Below are 24120 nucleotides of genomic sequence, written 5' to 3'. Positions count from 1 at the left end.
CAGTTACAATTGTATTTCCTCATTGCTTTTCAATTAATTGGAAGTGACTGAATTGAACTGGAATTGACCCCAACCCTGATGTACGGTAGATGATTGTTCCTTGTAGTTGCCTGCGTCCTCCTTCCATACCCTCTTCCCATGATAAGAGCTCCATCAGTCTGACCTGTAATAATCTGTGGTGTAGCTAGTGTAACAGCATGGTAAGAGCAAGGTTTAAAGCATGCCTCATGATGTCCCTACTTCACTTTAGGTATCCTGTCTCTTTTCAGTTTGTGTGCAGTGAAAGCTGGGTGAAACACACTGTATGTTCAGTAGAGGGTCATTGTCGTTGCATGTCTTCATTTAGAAAACAAGAATACATTTTTTTCATCCTGATTTTTTGGGGGGAAATTCCCTCCCGCTTCTTAATTTAATTTAACTGTGGTTTATACAGGTCCTTGCCTGCACCACTCCCCCTTCAGATGTTCACCTGTTAACAGGACTCTGACAACCTTTTCCATGTTTCTTCTTCCTGTGTGTGTGTGTGTGTGTGTGTGTGTGTGTGTGTGTGTGTGTGTGTGTGTGTGTGTGTGTGTCAGAAGCAATGAAAAGCAACCAGGTAGACCTAGCCACTCAGGGTTGGTTCATAGGGCTGATGTGTGCCATCGCTCTCCTCATCCTCGTCCTCCTCATCATCTGCTTCATCAAGAGGAACAAGGGAGGGAAATACCCAGGTACACACACACACACACACACACACACACACACACAACCCTAGACATTCAGCAACAATGATATGTATTCTATCCACAGTGAAAGAAAAAGAGGACGCTCATCAAGACCCAGAGATCCAGCCGATGAAGGATGATGATGGGACGTTTGGAGAGTACAGGTGAGAGAGAGACTCTGGAACACAACACACACACACACACATTCCCCTTGAAGACTACTGTACTTGTTCCATGTTGTTCTGATTGACATGTTGTTCTGATTGACATGTTTGGATGTGTAGAACATTTTACCAAGGAACAAGGAAACTCTCCCTTCCTGACTCGCTCGAGGCAAGACAGAATCTACACCTCTCTGTGTTTAATTAACAAGACAGAATCTACACCTCTCTGTGTTTAATTAACAAGACAGAATCTACACCTCTCTGTGTATAATTAACAAGACAGAATCTACACCAGTCTGTGTTTAATTAACAAGACAGAATCTACACCTCTCTGTGTTTAATTAACAAGACAGAATCTACACCTCTCTGTGTATAATTAACAAGACAGAATCTACACCTCTCTGTGTTTAATTAACAAGACAGAATCTACACCTCTCTGTGTATAATTAACAAGACAGAATCTACACCAGTCTGTGTTTAATTAACAAGACAGAATCTACACCTGTCTGTGTATAATTAACAAGACAGAATCTACACCTGTCTGTGTTTAATTAACAAGACATAATCTACACATGTCTGTGTATAATTAACAAGACAGAATCTACACCTCTCTGTGCTTAATTAACAAGACAGAATCTACACCTTTCTGTGTTTAATTAACAAGACAGAATCTACACTTCTCTGTGTTTAATTAACAAGACAGAATCTACACTTCTCTGTGTTTAATTAACAAGACAGAATCTACACCTCTCTGTGTATAATTAACAAGACATAATCTACACCTGTCTGTGTTTAATTAACAAGACATAATCTACACTTGTCTGTGTATAATTAACAAGACATAATCTACACCTGTCTGTGTTTAATTAACACTGTAAATACTGTACTTACTTACAAATATGATTTCATAATATATCAAAGCAACTTGTATACATTAGTGTGTGTGTGTATGCAAATAGCGTATGTATTTTAATGTAACATTAAAAACAGCTGTCATGCTATCATTGTTGAGAAGTTGTATCAGACTTTACTGCTGAACGTGTCTCAATCTGCACTAACTTGTGATATCATCATCATACTTTGTGTGCCAAATCTTTTTGGGGGGTTTTGTTTTTAGTTAGTATAGTAATAATAATAATTGTGGCGCTTCAAACGTGTTGACTGTTTGATATCAGGCTGCTACTGTAATACATGGGTTGACTGTTTGATATCAGGCTGCTACTGTAATACATGGGTTGACTGTTTGATATCAGGCTGCTACTGTAATACATGGGTTGACTGTTTGATATCAGGCTGCTACTGTAATACATGGGTTGACTGTTTGATATCAGGCTGCTACTGTAATACATGGGTTGACTGTTTGATAGCAGGCTGCTACTGTAATACATGGGTTGACTGTTTGATATCAGGCTGCTACTGTAATACATGGGTTGACTGTTTGATATCAGGCTGCTACTGTAATACATGGGTTGACTGTTTGATAGCAGGCTGCTACTGTAATACATGGGTTGACTGTTTGATATCAGGCTGCTTCTGTAATACATGGGTTGACTGTTTGATAGCAGGCTGCTACTGTAATACATGGGTTGACTGTTTGATATCAGGCTGCTACTGTAATACATGGGTTGACTGTTTGATATCAGGCTGCTACTGTAATACATGGGTTGACTGTTTGATATCAGGCTGCTACTGTAATACATGGATTGACTGTTTGATATCAGGCTGCTACTGTAATACATGGGTTGACTGTTTGATATCAGGCTGCTACTGTAATACATGGGTTGACTGTTTGATATCAGGCTGCTACTGTAATACATGGGTTGACTGTTTGATATCAGGCTGCTACTGTAATAAATGGGTTGACTGTTTGATATCAGGCTGCTACTGTAATACATGGGTTGACTGTTTGATATCAGGCTGCTACTGTAATACATGGGTTGACTGTTTGATATCAGGCTGCTACTGTAATACATGGGTTGACTGTTTGATAGCAGGCTGCTACTGTAATACATGGGTTGACTGTTTGATATCAGGCTGCTACTGTAATACATGGGTTGACTGTTTGATATCAGGCTGCTACTGTAATAAAGCACATAGCAGAATGTATTTTCTCATCCACCACTCTTCATGTGTTCCTCCATTGTTCTCTGTCTTTGGGGTGTAGGTCCCTGGAAAGGTAAGGGGGTTAGCATTATGCTATTAGCATACAGCAAGCCTGGCATGCAACACATACCGTCTGATACAGGTCTGTGTGTGTGTCTAAACTGATGCTAAAGGAGACAGCTGGGCCTTGTCAAACCCAGCACAGATTATACTATGTCAGTTTAACTCACCTGTTTGTTGGCTAGCACCTGATTGTAATCCGGTTGTATTTATTTAACACTAACAGTCACTAAAATCAGAAGCTACTATTTGACTGCATATCCTGTTTGGCTTCATTTTCAGTTGCTTTCAATGTTTCCTTTTGGGTAGAAAAATGTCAAAATTTGGTTGTATTTATGAGTTGTGCCATTGTAATGTCAATCTAATATAATACACAGTGTACAAAACATTAACGACACCTTCCTAATATTGAGTTGCACCTTGTTTTGCCCTCAGAACAAGGTGCAATTCGTCGGGGCATGGACTCTACAAGGTGTCGAAAGTGTTCCACAGGGATGCTGGCCCATGTTGACTCCAATGCTTCCCACAGTTCTGTCAAGTTGGCTGGATGTCCTTTGGGTGGTCGACCAATATTGATATACACAGGGAACTGTTGAGTGTGAAAAACCCAGCAGCGTTGCAGTTCTTGACACAAACCGGTGTGCCTGGTACCTACTACCAGACCCTGTTCAAAGGCACTTCAATATTTTGTCTTGTCCATTCACCCTCTGAATGACACACATACACAATCCATGTCTCAATTGTCAAAACGCTTAAAAATCATTATTTAACCTGTCTTCCCCCCTTCATCAAGTCTGATTAAAGTGGATTTAACCAGTGACAAGGTTACCATGGGTTTCACCTGGATTCATCTGGTCATTCTGTCATGACAAGATAAAAGATAATACTTCACCTTATATAAACTTAAATGGGGTGCTATGTCATGGAAAGAGTAGGTGTCCTTAATGTTTTGTACACTCAGTGTTGTTATTTCTATACAGTATAAATGTATGCCATATTCTGGCATAGATGGAAAACGAGCGGCGAGGAAACACTAAGGACAGCATTACTAAGTCCTATATACCTGTGTATTGTCACCGTGGTGTTAATGTTGAACAGGATATAGTGTCACCGTGGTGTTAATGTTGAACAAGATATATTGTCACCGTGGTGTTAATGTTGAACAGGATATAGTGTCACCGTGGTGTTAATGTTGAACAGGATATATTGTCACCGTGGTGTTAATGTTGTACAGGATATATTGTCACCGTAGTGTTAATGTTGAACAGGATATATTGTCACCGTGGTGTTAATGTTGAACAGGATATAGTATCACCGTGGTGTTAATGTTGAACAGGATATATTGTCACCGTGGTGTTAATGTTGAACAGGATATATTGTCACCGTGGTGTTAATGTTGAACAGGATATATTGTCACCGTGGTGTTAATGTTGAACAGGATATAGTGTCACCGTGGTGTTAATGTTGAACAGGATATAGTATCACCGTGGTGTTAATGTTGAACAGGATATAGTGTCACCGTGGTGTTAATGTTGAACAGGATATAGTGTCACCGTGGTGTTAATGTTGAACAGGATATAGTGTCACCGTGGTGTTAATGTTGAACAGGATATATTGTCACCGTAGTGTTAATGTTGAACAGGATATAGTGTCACTGTGGTGTTAATGTTGAACAGGATATAGTGTCACCGTGGTGTTAATGTTGAACAGGATATAGTGTCACCGTGGTGTTAATGCTGAACAGGATATATTGTCACCGTGGTGTTAATGTTGAACAGGATATATTGTCACCGTGGTGTTAATGTTGAACAGGATATAGTGTCACCGTGGTGTTAATGTTGAACAGGATATAGTGTCACCGTGGTGTTAATGTTGAACAGGATATAGTGTCACCGTGGTGTTAATGTTGAACAGGATATAGTGTCACCGTGGTGTTAATGTTGAACAGGATATATTGTCACCGTGGTGTTAATGTTGAACAGGATATAGTGTCACCGTGGTGTTAATGTTGAACAGGATATAGTGTCACCGTGGTGTTAATGTTGAACAGGATATAGTGTCACCGTGGTGTTAATGTTGAACAGGATATAGTGTCACCGTGGTGTTAATGTTGAACAGGATATAGTGTCACCGTGGTGTTAATGTTGAACAGGATATAGTGTCACCGTGGTGTTAATGTTGAACAGGATATAGTGTGCTGCACTTCTACTGGTAGATTGATCCACCAGAATCAGTTCAGTTTGTAATTTCAATAAAAGGGTTTTTGTACGAATCAGCCCCTCGACCCCAAGACCATTAAGACCCCTATGCATTTTGGACAGATCTGTTATTTGAATCCCTCTGAGTCTTTAATGCATGTAGATTTAATGGATAGCACATGGTCTGATGTCTGATGTCTGCCTAGTATGTGCGTTATGTTGAGAAGCACGCCTTATTGATTGAAATGGAATCATGTCAAAGTTTTCGTCACCAAGTCCAGTCCCACAGAACTAGGTGTTCCAGGCTTTTGCTCCAGCCAAGCTTGAACACATCCTAAACAAGACCTTGGTCAGGTGAATTAGGTGCATCAATGCCAGGCTGGAACAAAACCCTGCACCCCCTATATCTCTCCAGGACCAAACTTAGCCACCACTATCTGACCTAAAGTAAACCGTTTCTCTGCCTCTCCCTCTCCCTCCTAACCCTTAGTGACACGGAGGACCACAAGCCTCTGAAGGGCAGCCGGACGCCGTCCAACGGAACGGTGAAGAGGGACGACAGTGATGACAGCCTGGTGGACTACGGCGAGGGAGGGGATGGCCAGTTCAACGAGGATGGATCCTTCATCGGCCAGTACAGCGGCAAGAAGGAGAAAGACACGCACGAGGGCAACGAGAGCTCCGAGGCCCCGTCGCCGGTCAACGCTATGAACTCCTTCGTCTAGTTAGATAGACAGTCACCGCTAGCCGATGGCGATGCCATGACGACTGGCTGCCATGGAAACCGTCGCTATGGTGACCTGACCTGTCACCATGGAGATCTGCCACCATAAGGACGTGTCACCATGGAGACTCATCACCGTGGTGACCTGTCACCATGGCCACCCATCACCATGACTACTTCTGTCACACCCTGTCATCTCTCCACAGCCTGCCCCTCCTGCCTGCCAACTCCCCACCCCCCCATCACACTGTGACTACTCTCACCACCCTCACTATCACACGATGGGACAAACAACTAACCAACCAGAAGAGACATGAGAAGAAGAACCGTAGAACCATTTGAAAAAGTAGAAGGAGGGATGTAGGAGCCCAGAAACAGACAGAGAGAGATGGAGAGCTGGAGGAGAAGGCAACACTGACAAGCAGGAAGTGGAGGAATGTATTCCAGGAGTAGACTGGGTTGGTTCTCATCACCCAGACTGCTCCACAAAGTGCTGGAGAGGGCATGTGTGTGTTAGGGCCATTTTAGCTTTCACAAACGTATATATGATGACATATATAGATCATTGTCTTTTTGCAAACAATGATATCCATTAGAATATATATTTTCTCAACATCACCCAACATGGCAGTCAACAGTATACATACATTTCACCATTCTATACATTCATCTGCTTCTGATTAATATAGTGCATGGAATGAATGATATTCTAAACCATTACACACGGATTCATACTGGTGTCCAGCGTGGGAGCAGAGATGACGCGGTGCACACCTTAAACTACTGCTTATGCCTTTCATCATCTTACCTTTCTACTGTCAACAGTCTTATATTGGTATTATAATACGGGGAAAAACTATGGCGTCATCAATGTCTTTGTGGACATTGCTGTGAAAAGTGTGACTCAGTTTAATGCTATTGTGACATGTTATTTTTGCAAGACAGAAGGTGTTTGTATGTATACTGTAACAGCAGAACAAATCTATGTACTGGATGGTCAGGAATAACACATTTATAGTTTGTAGCCCTGAAGAGAAAACTAGTGATAATCAATACAGAATCACAGCGACACTCCACACCTCTCTCCAACCATCCCACACTCACACACAGACGTTGCTGTTTGTCTTGCTTTGGTTTTTCAAGGGATGTTGTTGTTTAGTTGTCTTCCTTTCCACCAGACACATGGTCTTGTTGCAGTGGCACTACTATCTAATATGGAGATTGGAACAGACCCATTGTTCATACAGCTTCACAGCTCCTGCCTTGGAGGGAGGGAGGGAGAGAGGGAGAGAGGGAAGTCAAGCGGTGCTATGTTGCAGTTCCCGGAGCAGACCTGTGTCAAAATAGTAAAATATTTGTTTTCTTGCAAACACTTTAGGTGTACTCTATTCTGCTTGTGGAACCAATATAATAGTACGATGACGAGAGATCCCCACCCACCTGGGTGAACTCTGCACAGCAGACAAGCTAAATCAAGCGCATCCTAAAGTAATGAAATCAAACTATTCTGAGCCAGGTCTGGAACCCGATACAGACTGCAGGCGGTGCAAAACCAGAGAACCCTTCAGCATGGTTAATAGTGCCTTTGTAGAGAACAGCCTGTGTTCTAGATTCATACCCATAAACATCCCCTCATCCACACAGAGAAGAACCTGGTTCTAATACTCAGAGCAGAACCGGTTCCAATAGACAGAGCAGAACCTGGTTTCAATAGACAGAGCAGAACCTGGTTCCAATAGACAGAGCAGAACCGGTTCCAATAGACAGAGCAGAACCTGGTTCCAATACACAGAGCAGAACCTGGTTCTAAAACACAAAGCAGGACCTGGTTCCAATACACAGAGCAGAACCTGGTTCTAAAACACAAAGCAGGACCTGGTTCCAATACGCAGAAATAGAATGACATTCATTCCATCATTCTGTTTCTATGGTTCCAATCCGGTACAGTTGTCATGGGTCCATGTATAGACCAAGCCATGAGAGATTATTTACTAACCTAAAGAAATTCATCACTAACCAACACCACAGGAGAATAGACTATCATCATCCATGGTCTCATCTCTCCTCTCAGCATCACACCTAGAGGAAGGGCTCTGGACCAGACCAGCAGCACTAAACTACTGCCAACCTATGGTGCACCTGACATAGCACCCTTTCCCCCTATATAGTGCACTACTTTTGACCAGGGCGCATACGGCTCTGGGAATAGGGTCCCATTTCAGATGCAACCTATTGTTTAACTCTCTGGTTAACTGCTATTAAGGATGAGGTGAGCTACTGCTACGACGTAAAACAGCTGATATGAACTGAGGGGTTTGAAAGCTATGGAAGATATTGAATGTGTTTTGCCTATTCATCATAAGGAATGAAATGTTGCTTGTTTGATTGGAAAATGTCAATAGTAATATGTGCTGGTGATTTGTTTTCTGCATTTGAACGTTTCTATCTGTATGTTGTCACGTTTTGCTGTAACTCAGAGCGCAACCTTGAAGTTTAGTGTGTAGCCTCCACCCAGTAGTCAGTGGAGTTGGATAATCTACAAGAATGAAGTGTGTGTGTGTGTGTGTGTGTGTGTGTGTGTGTGTGTGTGTGTGTGTGTGTGTGTGTGTGTGTGTGTGTGTGTGTGTGTGTGTGTGTGTGTGTGTGTGTGTGTGTGTGTGTGTGTGTGTGTGTGTGTGTGTGTGTGTGTGTGTGCGTGTGCATCTGTCTGTCTGTGTGCGTGTGTGTGTGCGTGCGTGCGTGCGTGTGTGTGTGTGTGTGTGTGAGACATATTCTATAGCTCCTCTTCTAGGTGATGACAGTCTGTTGTGTGAAGTGGTCGGCCATCTTGGCAGAGACAGATCAACTGCTCCATATGTCACCTGGAAGACCAAGGGAGAATTTCAAGAGATTTACATGATCTACATTTTCACAACTTGCATCAAGTTTTTAGTTTCCAAATGTGTCTGCTTTCTGTGTGTAGATATTTTGTTGTAATATGTAAATAGAGCTTGACCTGACTGTAGATGTTTTGGTTGGATGGGGTACAGAGACGCCAGACGGGAGCTTGACCTGATCAACGAGCATCATGGGGGTTTGAAGCAAGGTGTGTTGGGTGCAAGAGAGACCTTTTACAGTTTTCACTCTTTCATTTGCTGTGCAACTTTGTTTTTCAAATCTGTCAGGTTACTACTTTTGCTAGCTCAAGGCTTTATGGGGCGAGGAGGAGGAGGAGGAGAGGAGGAGGAGGAGAGGAGTAGGAGAAGGAGGAGGGGAGGAGGGGAGGAGGAGGAGGAGCAGGAGAGGAGCAGGAGGAGGAGGAGGGGAGGAGGAGGAGGAGGAGGAGCAGGAGAGGAGAGGAGCAGGAGGAGGAGGAGGAGGAGGAGAGGGAGGGGAGGAGGAGAAAATAATACAATTAAACAAATGACATGCTCATCCATTAAGTCTCACAAATAGACTAAATGATAGCAGGACGCAGTGTGAAAACCCTGGTGACTATAGGAAATAATATATGAAATGATAGAAGAACATTCTGGTAAATGTTGAAGCTACTCGAAGAGCATGAAAGGCTGTCAAATGGTTTACTATAATATAATATTGCTAAATATTTTGTATTTTAAAATGGAAAAAAAATAAATGTTGGTTTCAGAATTTCACTTCAGACTGATTTATTCCGCCTTTTAATTTCAGCTATTATTATTTTAATGGTTCATTTGTATTCTATATCAAACATGAATACCTGTGTATTGTTTCAATAGATTCGTTATGTATACCTGGAGATATTCAAGGTTCTTTGTAACAAGTTACTGTATATTATGCAATAACAAGGCCTTGTCCAATGTACCTTGTTTGGACACTGAACGGTAGGGCTGTTTATCCAGTGAAGTAGTAGACTACTATGCAACCTACTGACTCAAATATATAGAGGGAGATTTGTTTTGATCTAATCCTGCTGTATAGAAGTGCTATTTCTCTTTGTTTCTCCCCCTCATTACCCACACTGGGGATTATAGATTATACAATCTGGATTTGGGGTGTGTGTGTGTGTGTGTGTGTGTGTGTGTGTGTGTGTGTGTGTGTGTGTGTGTGTGTGTGTGTGTGTGTGTGTGTGTGTGTGTGTGTGTGTGTGTGTGTGTGTGTGTGTGTGTGTGTGTGTGTGTGTGTGTGTGTGTGTGTGTGTGTCGTGTGTGTGTGTGTGTGTGTGTGTGTGTGTGTGTGTGTGTGAGAGAATCAAAAGCTCAGCAGAACTCCCATCACCCTCCACTCACCTCTACCACCTCTCTCATCCCATCACCCCTCCACTCACCTCTACCACCTCTCTCATCCCATCACCCCTCCACTCACCTCTACCACCTCTCTCATCCCATCAGCCCTCCACTCACCTCTACCACCTCTCTCATCCCATCACCCCTCCACCCACCTCTACCACCTCTCTCATCCCATCACCCCTCCACTCACCTCTACCACCTCTCTCATCCCATCACCCCTCCACACACCTCTACCACCTCTCTCATCCCATCACCCCTCCACTCACCTCTACCACCTCTCTCATCCCATCACCCCTCCACACACCTCTACCACCTCTCTCATCCCATCACCCCTCCACCCACCTCTACCACCTCTCTCATCCCATCACCCCTCCACTCACCTCTACCACCTCTCTCATCCCATCACCCCTCCACACACCTCTACCACCTCTCTCATCCCATCACCCCTCCACACACCTCTACCACCTCTCTCATCCCATCACCCCTACACTCACCTCTACCACCTCTCTCATCCCATCACCCCTCCACCCACCTCTACCACCTCTCTCATCCCATCACCCCTCCACTCACCTCTACCACCTCTCTCATCCCATCACCCCTCCACCCACCTCTACCACCTCTCTCATCCCATCACCCCTCCACCCACCTCTACAACCTCTCTCATCCCATCACCCCTCCACTCACCTCTACCACCTCTCTCATCCCATCACCCCTCCACACACCTCTACCACCTCTCTCATCCCATCACCCCTCCACTCACCTCTACCACCTCCTCATCCCATCACCCCTCCACTCACCTCTACCACCTCTCTCATCCCATCACCCCTCCACACACCTCTACCACCTCTCTCATCCCATCACCCCTACACTCACCTCTACCACCGCTCTCATCCCATCACCCCTCCACACACCTCTACCACCTCTCTCATCCCATCACCCCTCCACTCACCTCTACCACCTCTCTCATCCCATCACCACTCCACCCACCTCTACCACCTCTCTCATCCCATCACCCCTCCACTCACCTCTACCACCTCTCTCATCCCATCACCCCTCCACACACCTCTACCACCTCTCTCATCCCATCACCCCTCCACACACCTCTACCACCTCCCTCATCCCATCACCCCTCCACCCACCTCTACCACCTCTCATCCCATCACCCCTCCACTCACCTCTACCACCTCTCTCATCCCATCACCCCTCCACTCACCTCTACCACCTCTCTCATCCCATCACCCCTCCACTCACCTCTACCACCTCTCTCATCCCATCACCCCTCCACTCACCTCTACCACCTCTCTCATCCCATCACCCCTCCACTCACCTCTACCACCTCTCTCATCCCATCACCCCTCCACACACCTCTACCACCTCTCATCCCATCACCCCTCCACTCACCTCTACCACCTCTCTCATCCCATCACCCCTCCACACACCTCTACCACCTCTCTCATCCCATCACCCCTCCACTCACCTCTACCACCTCTCTCATCCCATCACCCCTCCACCCACCTCTACCACCTCTCTCATCCCATCACCCCTCCACACACCTCTACCACCTCTCTCATCCCATCACCCCTCCACACACCTCTACCACCTCTCTCATCCCATCACCCCTCCACTCACCTCTACCACCTCTCTCATCCCATCACCCCTCCACTCACCTCTACCACCTCTCTCATCCCATCACCCCTCCACCCACCTCTACCACCTCTCTCATCCCATCACCCCTCCACACACCTCTACCACCTCTCTCATCCCATCACCCCTCCACACACCTCTACCACCTCTCTCATCCCATCACCCCTCCACTCACCTCTACCACCTCTCTCATCCCATCACCCCTCCACTCACCTCTACCACCTCTCTCATCCCATCACCCCTCCACTCACCTCTACCACCTCTCTCATCCCATCACCCTCCACTCACCTCTACCACCTCTCTCATCCCATCACCCCTCCACTCACCTCTACCACCTCTCTCATCCATCACCCCTCCACACACCTCTACCACCTCTCTCATCCCATCACCCCTCCACCCAGCTCTACCACCTCTCTCATCCCATCACCCCTCCACACACCTCTACCACCTCTCTCATCCATCACCCCTCCACTCACCTCTACCACCTCTCTCATCCCATCACCCCTCCACACACCTCTACCACCTCTCTCATCCCATCACCCCTCCACTCACCTCTACCCTCTCTCATCCATCACCCCTCCACACACCTCTACCACCTCTCTCATCCCATCACCCCTCCACACACCTCTACCACCTCTCTCATCCCATCACCCCTCCACCCACCTCTACCGTTTCTCTCATCCCATCACCCCTCCACCCACCTCTACCATCTCTCATCCCATCACCCCTCCACACACCTCTACCATCTCTCTCATCCCATCACCCCTACACTCACCTCTACCACCGCTCTCATCCCATCACCCCTCCACTCACCTCTACCACCTCTCTCATCCCATCACCCCTCCACTCACCTCTACCACCTCTCTCATCCCATCACCACTCCACCCACCTCTACCACCTCTCTCATCCCATCACCCCTCCACTCACCTCTACCACCTCTCTCATCCCATCACCCCTCCACACACCTCTACCACCTCTCTCATCCCATCACCCCTCCACACACCTCTACCACCTCTCTCATCCCATCACCCCTCCACCCACCTCTACCACCTCTCATCCCATCACCCCTCCACTCACCTCTACCACCTCTCTCATCCCATCACCCCTCCACTCACCTCTACCACCTCTCTCATCCCATCACCCCTCCACTCACCTCTACCACCTCTCTCATCCCATCACCCCTCCACTCACCTCTACCACCTCTCTCATCCCATCACCCCTCCACTCACCTCTACCACCTCTCTCATCCCATCACCCCTCCACTCACCTCTACCACCTCTCTCATCCCATCACCCCTCCACCCACCTCTACCACCTCTCTCATCCCATCACCCCTCCACTCACCTCTACCACCTCTCTCATCCCATCACCCCTCCACACACCTCTACCACCTCTCTCATCCCATCACCCCTCCACTCACCTCTACCACCTCTCTCATCCCATCACCCCTCCACTCACCTCTACCACCTCTCTCATCCCATCACCCCTCCACTCACCTCTACCACCTCTCTCATCCCATCACCCTCCACTCACCTCTACCACCTCTCTCATCCCATCACCCCTCCACACCTCTACCACCTCTCTCATCCATCACCCCTCCACACACCTCTACCACCTCTCTCATCCCATCACCCCTCCACACACCTCTACCACCTCTCTCATCCCATCACCCCTCCACTCACCTCTACCCTCTCTCATCCATCACCCCTCCACACACCTCTACCACCTCTCTCATCCCATCACCCCTCCACACACCTCTACCACCTCTCTCATCCCATCACCCCTCCACCCACCTCTACCGTTTCTCTCATCCCATCACCCCTCCACCCACCTCTACCATCTCTCATCCCATCACCCCTCCACACACCTCTACCACCTCTCTCATCCCATCACCCCTCCACCCAGCTCTACCACCTCTCTCATCCCATCACCCCTCCACCACCTCTACCACCTCTCTCATCCATCACCCCTCCACTCACCTCTACCACCTCTCTCATCCCATCACCCCTCCACACACCTCTACCACCTCTCTCATCCCATCACCCCTCCACTCACCTCTACCCTCTCTCATCCATCACCCCTCCACACACCTCTACCACCTCTCTCATCCCATCACCCCTCCACACACCTCTACCACCTCTCTCATCCCATCACCCCTCCACCCACCTCTACCATCTCTCTCATCCCATCACCCCTCCACCCACCTCTACCATCTCTCATCCCATCACCCCTCCACACACCTCTACCATCTCTCTCATCCCATCACCCCTCCACTCACCTCTACCACCTCTCTCATCCCATCACCCCTCCACTCACCTCTACCACCTCTCTCATCCCATCACCCCTCCACACACCTCTACCACCTCTCTCATCCCATCACCCCTCCACCCACCTCTACCACCTCTCTCATCCCATCACCCCTCCACTCACCTCTACCACCTCTCTCATCCCATCACCCCTCCACACACCTCTACCACCTCTCTCATCCCATCACCCCTCCACACACCTCTACCACCTCTCTCATCCCATCACCCCTCCACCCACCTCTACCACTCTCTCATCCCATCACCCCTCCACTCACCTCTACCACCTCTCTCATCCCATCACCCCTCCACTCACCTCTACCACCTCTCTCATCCCATCACCCCTCCACTCACCTCTACCACCTCTCTCATCCCATCACCCCTCCACTCACCTCTACCACCTCTCTCATCCCATCACCCCTCCACTCACCTCTACCACCTCTCTCATCCCATCACCCCTCCACACACCTCTACCACCTCTCTCATCCCATCACCCCTCCACTCACCTCTACCACCTCTCTCATCCCATCACCCCTCCACTCACCTCTACCACCTCTCTCATCCCATCACCCCTCCACACACCTCTACCACCTCTCTCATCCCATCACCCCTCCACTCACCTCTACCACCTCTCTCATCCCATCACCCCTCCACACCTCTACCACCTCTCTCATCCATCACCCCTCCACTCACCTCTACCACCTCTCTCATCCCATCACCCCTCCACACACCTCTACCACCTCTCTCATCCCATCACCCCTCCACTCACCTCTACCCTCTCTCATCCATCACCCCTCCACACACCTCTACCACCTCTCTCATCCCATCACCCCTCCACACACCTCTACCACCTCTCTCATCCCATCACCCCTCCACCCACCTCTACCGTTTCTCTCATCCCATCACCCCTCCACCCACCTCTACCATCTCTCATCCCATCACCCCTCCACACACCTCTACCATCTCTCTCATCCCATCACCCCTCCACCCAGCTCTACCACCTCTCTCATCCCATCACCCCACCACCCACCTCTACCACCTCTCTCATCCCATCACCCCTCCACACACCTCTACCACCTCTCTCATCCCATCACCCTCCACACCCCTCTCCCACCTCTCTCATTCCATCACCCCTCCACCCACCTCTACCATCTCTCATCCCATCACCCCTCCACCCATCTCTATCATCTCTCTCATCCCATCACCCCTCCACACCTCTCTACCACCTCTCTCATCCCATCACCCCTCCACCCAGCTCTACCACCTCTCTCATCCCATCACCCCTCCACCCACCTCTACCACCTCTCTCATCCCATCACCCCTCCACACACCTCTACCACCTCTCTCATCCCATCACCCCTCCACCCAGCTCTACCACCTCTCTCATCCCATCACCCCTCCACCGACCTCTACCACCTCTCATCCCATCACCCCTCCACCCACCTCTACCACCTCTCATCCCATCACCCCTCCACACACCTCTACCACTCTCTCATCCCATCACCCCTCCACACACCTCTACCACCTCTCTCATCCCATCACCCCTCCACTCACCTCTACCACCTCTCTCATCCCATCACCCCTCCACTCACCTCTACCACCTCTCTCATCCCATCACCCCTCCACTCACCTCTACCACTCTCTCATCCCATCACCCCTCCACTCACCTCTACCACCTCTCTCATCCCATCACCCCTCCACTCACCTCTACCACCTCTCTCATCCCATCACCCCTCCACACACCTCTACCACCTCTCTCATCCCATCACCCCTCCACTCACCTCTACCACGTCTCTCATCCCATCACCCCTCCACTCACCTCTACCACCTCTCTCATCCCATCACCCCTCCACTCACCTCTACCACCTCTCTCATCCCATCACCCCTCCACTCACCTCTACCACCTCTCTCATCCCATCACCCCTCCACACACCTCTACCACCTCTCTCATCACATCACCCCTCCACTCACCTCTACCACCTCTCTCATCCCATCACCCCTCCACACACCTCTACCACCTCTCTCATCCCATCACTCCTCCACTCACCTCTTCCACCTCTCTCATCCCATCACCCCTCCACCCACCTCTACCACCTCTCATCCCATCACCCCTCCACTCACCTCTACCACCTCTCTCATCCCATCACCCCTCCACCCACCTCTACCACCTCTCATCCCATCACCCCTCCACACCTCTACCCCCTCTCTCATCCCATCACCCCTCCACCCACCTCTACCACCTCTCTCATCCCATCACCCCTCCACACACCTCTACCTCCTCTCTCATCCCATCACCCCTCCACACACCTCTACCACCTCTCTCATCCCATCACCCCTCCACACACCTCTACCACCTCTCTCATCCCATCACCCCTCCACACACCTCTACCACCTCTCTCATCCCATCACCCCTCCACTCACCTCTACCACCTCTCTCATCCCATCACCCCTCCACCCACCTCTACCACCTCTCTCATCCCATCACCCCTCCACACACCTCTACCACCTCTCTCATCCCATCACCCCTCCACACACCTCTACCACCTCTCTCATCCCATCACCCCTCCACACACCTCTACCACCTCTCTCATCCCATCACCCCTCCACACACCTCTACCACCTCTCTCATCCCATCACCCCTCCACACACCTCTACCACCTCTTCATCCCATCACCCCTCCACACACCTCTACCACCTCTCTCATCCCATCACCCCTCCACACACCTCTACCACCTCTCTCATCCCATCACCCCTCCACACACCTCTACCACCTCTCTCATCCCATCACCCCTCCACACACCTCTACCACCTCTCATCCCATCACCCCTCCACTCACCTCTACCACCTCTCTCATCCCATCACCCCTCCACCCACCTCTACCACCTCTCTCATCCCATCACCCCTCCACACACCTCTACCACCTCTCTCATCCCATCACCCCTCCACTCACCTCTACCACCTCTCATCCCATCACCCCTCCACACACCTCTACCACCTCTCTCATCCCATCACCCCTCCACTCACCTCTACCATCTCTCTCATCCCATCACCCCTCCACTCACCTCTACCACCTCTCTCATCCCATCCCCCCTCCACCCACCTCTACCACCTCTCTCATCCCATCACCCCTCCACACACCTTCCACATATGTTTCTGGACTTCCTCTTTGTTCAATTAAAGGCCCTGCTGTTGTCGTTTTTGAAAATGGGTTTCATGCTCTGTTTCAAAAAGTTAACCATTTGTTATTAATGCATCATTTAAAATGCATGGCACATGGCAGCACATTGAGACAATAAATGTCCAATATATATCAACATATCTGTTATTATTACAATGTGGCCAGAGAACATGTTTAAGATCTTTACAAATATAAATATTTTCCCGAAATTGTAGGCTGCTGATCATGTAGGCTACTGCTCGTGTAGGCCTACAGTAGAATGCTGATGTGATTACTTTGTCGGTTTGCTTTGCAGGGACAGATACCGCCGCCGGTGCGCAATGCTGGCTTCCTCCCTGCATCCTCCTCTTCCAATAGCGATCACATATGCGCTTCCTCGTCCTTCCGACGACCACCGCCAGTCATAGGCTCTCCTCCAATAGAAAAGTTGAAACGCACGCGCTGCTCCTCGCGCTTGGTTGTGGGACAATGCGGTTTTGATCCAGGTGTTCATGCTATGCGGATAATTTGAAATACCGTTTCATTCTATTTCACAGGTAAGGCTGAAACGGCATGAGCATAATGCATGTAGAATAGGGACTGTAGATTTAGTCGGTTTTAGGGGATTGCAATGAGGGATTTTAAGACGGACCAGGACAGGGATAATTCTGCAATGCTTCGGAGTATGCTACCGCAATGCAGAATAGTCAGTACTGCAGGTCCGTCCGTACTCATCATAGTCGAAGGGAGGTGCGTGTGAGGGTAATGTGCAGTCACTTTTCGACCGATGAACGCCTTCATTTTTTTTCATGATATTTACACATCTGCACTTTGCTAAATTGAATAGGCTTCTGAAAAATGAATGTGGGCAAGTTACTCGTCTAAATTGTTTGTGAAAGTCTCATTTTGGGAGGGCACCCTGCAGCTCAGCATTGAGGAGAGGCAAGGTGAAATTGAAGGAGGATGCGTCAAGGGCTCATTGGGCAGGGCTGTCCTGTAACCCGGTATTTAACCAAACTCCTGCAGTATGTAATAATCATATATGTAACTGTCCTACGGTGGGCTGGCTTGGGGCGTACCTTCTAGGCTGTCCTTCATTGATGTAGCACAGCCTAATTAGAGGCAATGACAGTGAACATACCACTAAACTCTGGCCATATTGGTTGTTGTCAATTCAGTTGCACATAAGCAGATGGGAAAACAATCAGCAAACTGCCATGCACAATATTATTACCACAGGTATTATAGGATGTTTATAGCTTTCATTTAATATTGTCGGTGTTTGAGAAACAAACATGTCATTATTGAAGATATTTTATATCAGTGGAAAGGACATTGTGGTGATTACTTTTCATACACTCCAGGCCTATATATTTCTCTGGATAATTCAGAAGTCAGAATACAAATCTGAAAAGAAATGAAGCAGACATATTAAGGTCAGTATTATTACTGTGGTGTTTCTCTGCATTCAGCCAGGAAAAACAGACACCCACTCAGTCAGTGGGCCAGGCAGGCAGTTTAATACTAGGCTGACCTAAATACGCGTGTCCTGTTGATCAGATTACAGAATGACAGAGAAAACCAACTCTCAGGACTTGATCAGAGATAGTAGACGAGAGTAGAAGATGCTTACAGTCTTGTCTTCATCATATTCACTATGCCTCTGGATCCACTAGAACAATATCAGTGGTGCTCTGAGGAAGATTTACATTCCATTCTATTCCATTCTCTTCTATAGCATTCCATTCTATTCTATTCTATTGCATTGCATTCTATTCTATTCTATTCTATTCCATTCTCTTCTATAGCATTCCATTCTATTATATTGCATTGCATTCTATTCTATTCTATTCTATTCTATTCTATTACATTCTCTTCTATAGCATTCCATTCTATTCTATTCTATTGCATTGCATTCTATTCTATTCGATTCCATTCTCTTCTATAGCATTCCATTCTATTCTATTCTATTGCATTGCATTCCATTCTATTCTATTCTATTGCATTCCAATGTATTCTATTGCATTCTATTCTGTGTGGATTATAGAGGAGGGACTTCATGACACATTAGGTTAGGAAGATAATACAGCCTCCAAGCAGCCTCATAAATTGGACCACTTACATTTGCAAAGTACAGTAGCTGTTGATAAGTGAGATTATGCAGTGGTCAAGTGCCAGGGCTGGGTCTGACATACTGCTAGGCTACAGTACAAAAGCTGTTGTCTAAGTCTTTATGAATCACTGAGTCGTTCCTAGAGCTCCTGCTAGCCTAACAGGCAGAACATGCTAATATTGTCAGCCAGCCAAAAGAGAGTGTGAGGAGGACTGCAGCAGCAGCAGGGTATCAGATGATATATGCTGGAAGCTGCTCAGCTGGAGAATCCTGAGTTATTCCTCATTTATACTGAAATGCACCCTCCTCTGTTAGTCATCACTCATCCCCTATTTCAGCTTCCAGGAATTGTGTACAGATCCTTGCGACATGGGGCCGTGCATTATCATGCTGAATCATGAGGAGATGGAGGCAGATGAATGGCACGGCAATGGGCCTCAGGATCTCATCACTATATGTCTGTGCATTGAAATCGCCATTGTGTTTGTTGTCTGTAGCTTATGCCTGCCCATACCATAACCCACCATGGGGCACTCAGTTCACAATGTTGACCTCAGCAAACTGCTCACCCACACAACACAAGGTCTGCAGTTATTTTTTTTATTTTTTTTAGTCATTTAGCAGACGCTATTATCCAGAGCAACTTACAGTAGTGAATGCATACATTTCATACATTTTTTTCCCCCGTACTGGTTCCCTGTGGGAATCGAACCCACAACCCTGGCGTTGCAAACACCATGCTCTACCAACTGAGCCACACGGGTTATGAGGATGGTTGGACGTATTGCCAAATTCTCTCAAATTAAGTTGAAGGCAGCTTATGGTAGAGAAATGAACATACAATTATCTGGCAACAGCTCTGGTGGACATTCCTGCAGCCAGCATGCTAATTACATACTCCCTCAAAACTTGAGACGTCTGTGGCATTGTGTTGTGTGACAAAACAGCACATTTTAAAGTGGCCTTTTATTGTCCCCAGCACAAGGTGCACCTGTATAATGATCATGCTGTTTAATCAGCTTCTGGATATGCCACACTTGTCAGATGGATGGATTATCTTGGCAAAGGAGAAATGCTCACTCAGAGGGATGCAAACAAATTTGTGCACAAAAATTGAGAGAAATAAGCTTTTTGTGCGTATGGAACATTTTGTGATCTTTTATTTCAACTCATGGAACATGGGATCAACACTTTACATGTTGCGTTTCTATTTTTGTCCAGTGTAGATAGTACCTCTCTCTTCTCTCTCTGTGGGCTCAGACAGAGGGCGGATACAGGCACATCAGAAGTACGTGGATGGGCACTGTGTCTCCTGCTCTCTGCCTTCTCTCTGCCTCCTCTCAATTTTCATTTCAATTCAAGGGGCTTTATTGGCATGGGAAACATATGATTACATTGCCAAAGCAAGTGAAATAGATAATAAACAAAAGTGAAATAAACAATAAAAACATTTACATTAAACATTACACTCACAAAAGTTTCAAAAGAATAAAGACATTTCAAATGTCATTATGTCAAATAGTTAAAGTGCAAAAGGGAAAATAAATCAACATAAATATGGGTTGTATTTACAATGGTGTTTGTTCTTCACTGGTTGACCTTTTCTTGTGGAAACAGGTCACAAATCTTGCTGCTGTGATGTCACACTGTGGTATTTCACCCAGTAGATATGGGAGTTTATCAAAATTGGATTTGTTTTCAAATTCTTTGTGGATCTGTGTAATCTGAGGGAAATATGTGTCTCTAATATGGTCATACATTTGGCAGAAGGTTAGGAAGTGCAGCTCAGTTTCCACCTCCTTTTGTGGGCAGTGTGCACACAGCCTGTCTTCTCTTGAGATCCAGGTCTGCCTACGGCGGCCTTTCTCAATAGCAAGGCTATGCTCACTGAGTCTGTACATAGTCAAAGCTTTCCTTAAGTTTGGGTCAGTCACAGTGGTCAGGTATTCTGCCACTGTGTACTCTCTGTTTAGGGCCAAATAGCATTCTAGTTTGCTCAGTTTTTTGGTAATTCTTTCCAATGTGTCAAGTAATTATTTTTTTGTTTTCTCATGATTTGGTTGGGTCTAATTGTGTTAATGTCCTGAGGCTCTGTGGGGTCTGTTTGTGTTTGTGAACAGAGCCCCAGGACCAGCTTGCTTAGGGGACTCTTCACATCAAATGAAATTGTATTGGTCACATACACATGGTTAGCAGATGTTACTGTGAGTGTAGCAAAATTCTTGTGATTCTAGTTCCGAAAGTGCAGTAATATCTAACAAGTAATCTAACAGTTCCACAACAAATACCTAATACACACAAATCTAAGTAAAGGAATGGAATAGGAATATATAAATATATGGATGAGCAATGACAGAGCGGCATAGGCTAAGATAGAATAGATAGTATAGAATACAGTATATACATATGAGATGAGTAATGCAAGATATGTAAACATTATTAAAGTGGCATTATTAAAGTGACTAGTGATCCATTTATTAAGTGGCCGATGATTTCAAGTCTGTATGTAGGCAGCAGCCTCACTGTGTTAGTGATGGCTGTTTAACAGTCTGATGGCCTTGAGATAGAAGCTGTTTTTCAGTCTCTCGGTCCCAGCTTTGATGCACCTGTACTGACCTCGCCTTCTGGATGGTAGCGGGGTGAACAGGCAGTGGCTCGGGTGGTTGTTGTCCTTGATGATCTTTTTGGCCTTCTCCAGGTTCATCTCTCTGTAGGTGATGGCTTTGTTATGGAAGGTTTGGGAATCGCTTCCTTTTAGGTGGTTGTAGAATTTAACGGGTATTGGCCTAATTCTGCTCTGCAGTATTTGGTGTTTTACGTTGTACGCAGATAATATTTTTGCCAAATTCTGCATGCAGAGTCTCAATCTGGTGTTTGTCCCATTTTGTGAATTCTTGGTTGGTGAGCGGACCCCAGACCTCACAACCATAAAGGGCAATGGGTTGTATAACTGATTCAAGTATTTTTAGCCAGATCCTAATTGGTATGTCAAATTTGATGTTCCTTTTGATGGCATAGAAGGCCCTTCTTGCCTTGTCTCTCAGCTCGTTCACAGCTTTGTTGAAGATACCTGTGGCGCTGATGTTTAGGCCAAGGTACATATAGTTTTTTGTGTGTTCTAGGGCAACGGTGTCTAGATGGAATTTGTATTTGTGGTCCTGGCAACTGGACCTTTTTTGGAACACCATTATTTTTGTCTTACTGAGATTTACTGTCAGGCCCCATGTCTGACAGAATGTGTGCAGAAGATCTAGGTGCTGCTGTAGGCCATCCTTGGTTGGGAACAGAAGCACCTCCCTCTCTCTCCTCTCTCTCTGTCTCTTAGGTCACAATCTGACTCTGAAGGGCTCTGGGACTGCATAGTGACTTTAGGACAAACAGGGTTCAGTATAGTAGCTGGACAGACAGGGTTCAGTATAGTAGCTGGACAGACAGGGTTCAGTATAGTAGTTGGACAGACAGGGTTCAGTATAGTAGCTGGACAGACAGGGTTGGGTATAGTAGCTGGAATAGACAGGGTTCAGTATAGTAGCTGGACAGACAGGGTTCAGTATAGTAGTTGGACAGACAGGGTTCAGTATAGTAGTTGGACAGACAGGGTTCGGTATAGTAGTTGGACAGACAGGGTTCAGTATAGTAGCTGAACAGACAGGGTTCAGTATAGTAGCTGAACAGACAGGGTTCAGTAGATTAGCTGGACAGACAGGGTTCAGTATAGTAGCTGAACAGACAAGGTTCAGTATAGTAGCTGGACAAACAGGGTTCAGTATAGTAGCTGGACAGACAGGGTTCAGTATAGTAGCTGGACAGACAGGGTTCAGTATAGTAGCTGAACAGACAGGGTTCAGTATAGTAGCTGAACAGACAGGGTTCAGTATAATAGCTGGACAGACAGGGTTCAGTAGAGTAGCTGAACAGACAGGGTTCAGTAGAGTAGCTGAACAGACAGGGTTCAGTATAGTAGCTGAACAGACAGGGTTCAGTATAGTAGCTGGGACAGACAGGGTTCAGTAGAGTAGCTGGACAGACAGGGTTCAGTATAGTAGCTGGGACAGACAAGGTTCAGTAGAGTAGCTGGACAAACAGGGTTCAGTATAGTAGCTGGACAGACAGGGTTCAGTATAGTAGCTGGACAGACAGGGTTCAGTATAGTAGCTGAACAGACAGGGTTCAGTATAGTAGCTGAACAGACAGGGTTCAGTATAGTAGCTGGACAGACAGGGTTCAGTAGAGTAGCTGAACAGACAGGGTTCAGTAGAGTAGCTGAACAGACAGGGTTCAGTATAGTAGCTGAACAGACAGGGTTCAGTATAGTAGCTGGGACAGACAGGGTTCAGTAGAGTAGCTGGACAGACAGGGTTCAGTATAGTAGCTGGGACAGACAAGGTTCAGTAGAGTAGCTGGACAGACAGGGTTCAGTATAGTAGCTGGGACAGACAGGGTTCAGTATAGTAGCTGGACAGACAGGGTTCAGTAGAGTAGCTGAACAGACAGGGTTCAGTATAGTAGCTAGACAGACAGGGTTCAGTAGGGTAGCTGGGACTGACAGGGTTCAGTATAGTAGCTGGACAGACAGGGTTCAGTATAGTAGCTGAACGGAGAGCGTTCAGTCGATTAGCTGGGACTGACAGGGTTCAGTATAGTAGTTGGACAGACAGGGTTCAGTATAGTAGTTGGACAGACAGGGTTCGGTATAGTAGT

General features: G+C 47.1%; 2 protein-coding genes across 18 annotated transcripts in view; both read left to right on the top strand.

Moving 5' to 3' along the window:
* nrcama (neuronal cell adhesion molecule a) overlaps window positions 1-9591 on the top strand; it is a 152354-nt gene extending 142763 nt beyond the window's left edge. For 8 of the 17 annotated variants that reach the window (XM_082964129.1, XM_082964140.1, XM_082964134.1 and 5 more), the window contains 3 exons: window positions 582-713; window positions 793-871; window positions 5723-9591. In XM_082964129.1, coding sequence (XP_082820255.1) covers window positions 582-713; window positions 793-871; window positions 5723-5957 — 446 coding nt within the window. In that variant the 3' untranslated portion in view covers window positions 5958-9591. Of the gene's footprint in view, window positions 1-578; window positions 714-792; window positions 876-5722 lie in introns of those variants that run through there. The other 9 variants (XM_082964132.1, XM_082964130.1, XM_082964131.1 and 6 more) reach the window with 2 other exon arrangements.
* An 8126-nt stretch (window positions 9592-17717) lies between these two features.
* Window positions 17718-24120, top strand: part of cntn1b (contactin 1b) — a 33060-nt gene continuing 26657 nt past the window's right edge. Inside the window, exon 1 of the mRNA XM_082964126.1 lies at window positions 17718-17863. The gene's annotated coding sequence lies outside the window, so the exon portion shown is untranslated. The remainder of the gene's footprint in view (window positions 17864-24120) is intronic.

The sequence above is a fragment of the Salmo salar genome, chromosome 17 (assembly GCF_965601325.2).
Source record: "Salmo salar chromosome 17, fSalSal1, whole genome shotgun sequence".
Taxonomy (NCBI): Eukaryota; Metazoa; Chordata; class Actinopteri; order Salmoniformes; family Salmonidae; genus Salmo; species Salmo salar.
This window is presented reverse-complemented; position numbering and strand designations above follow the sequence as displayed.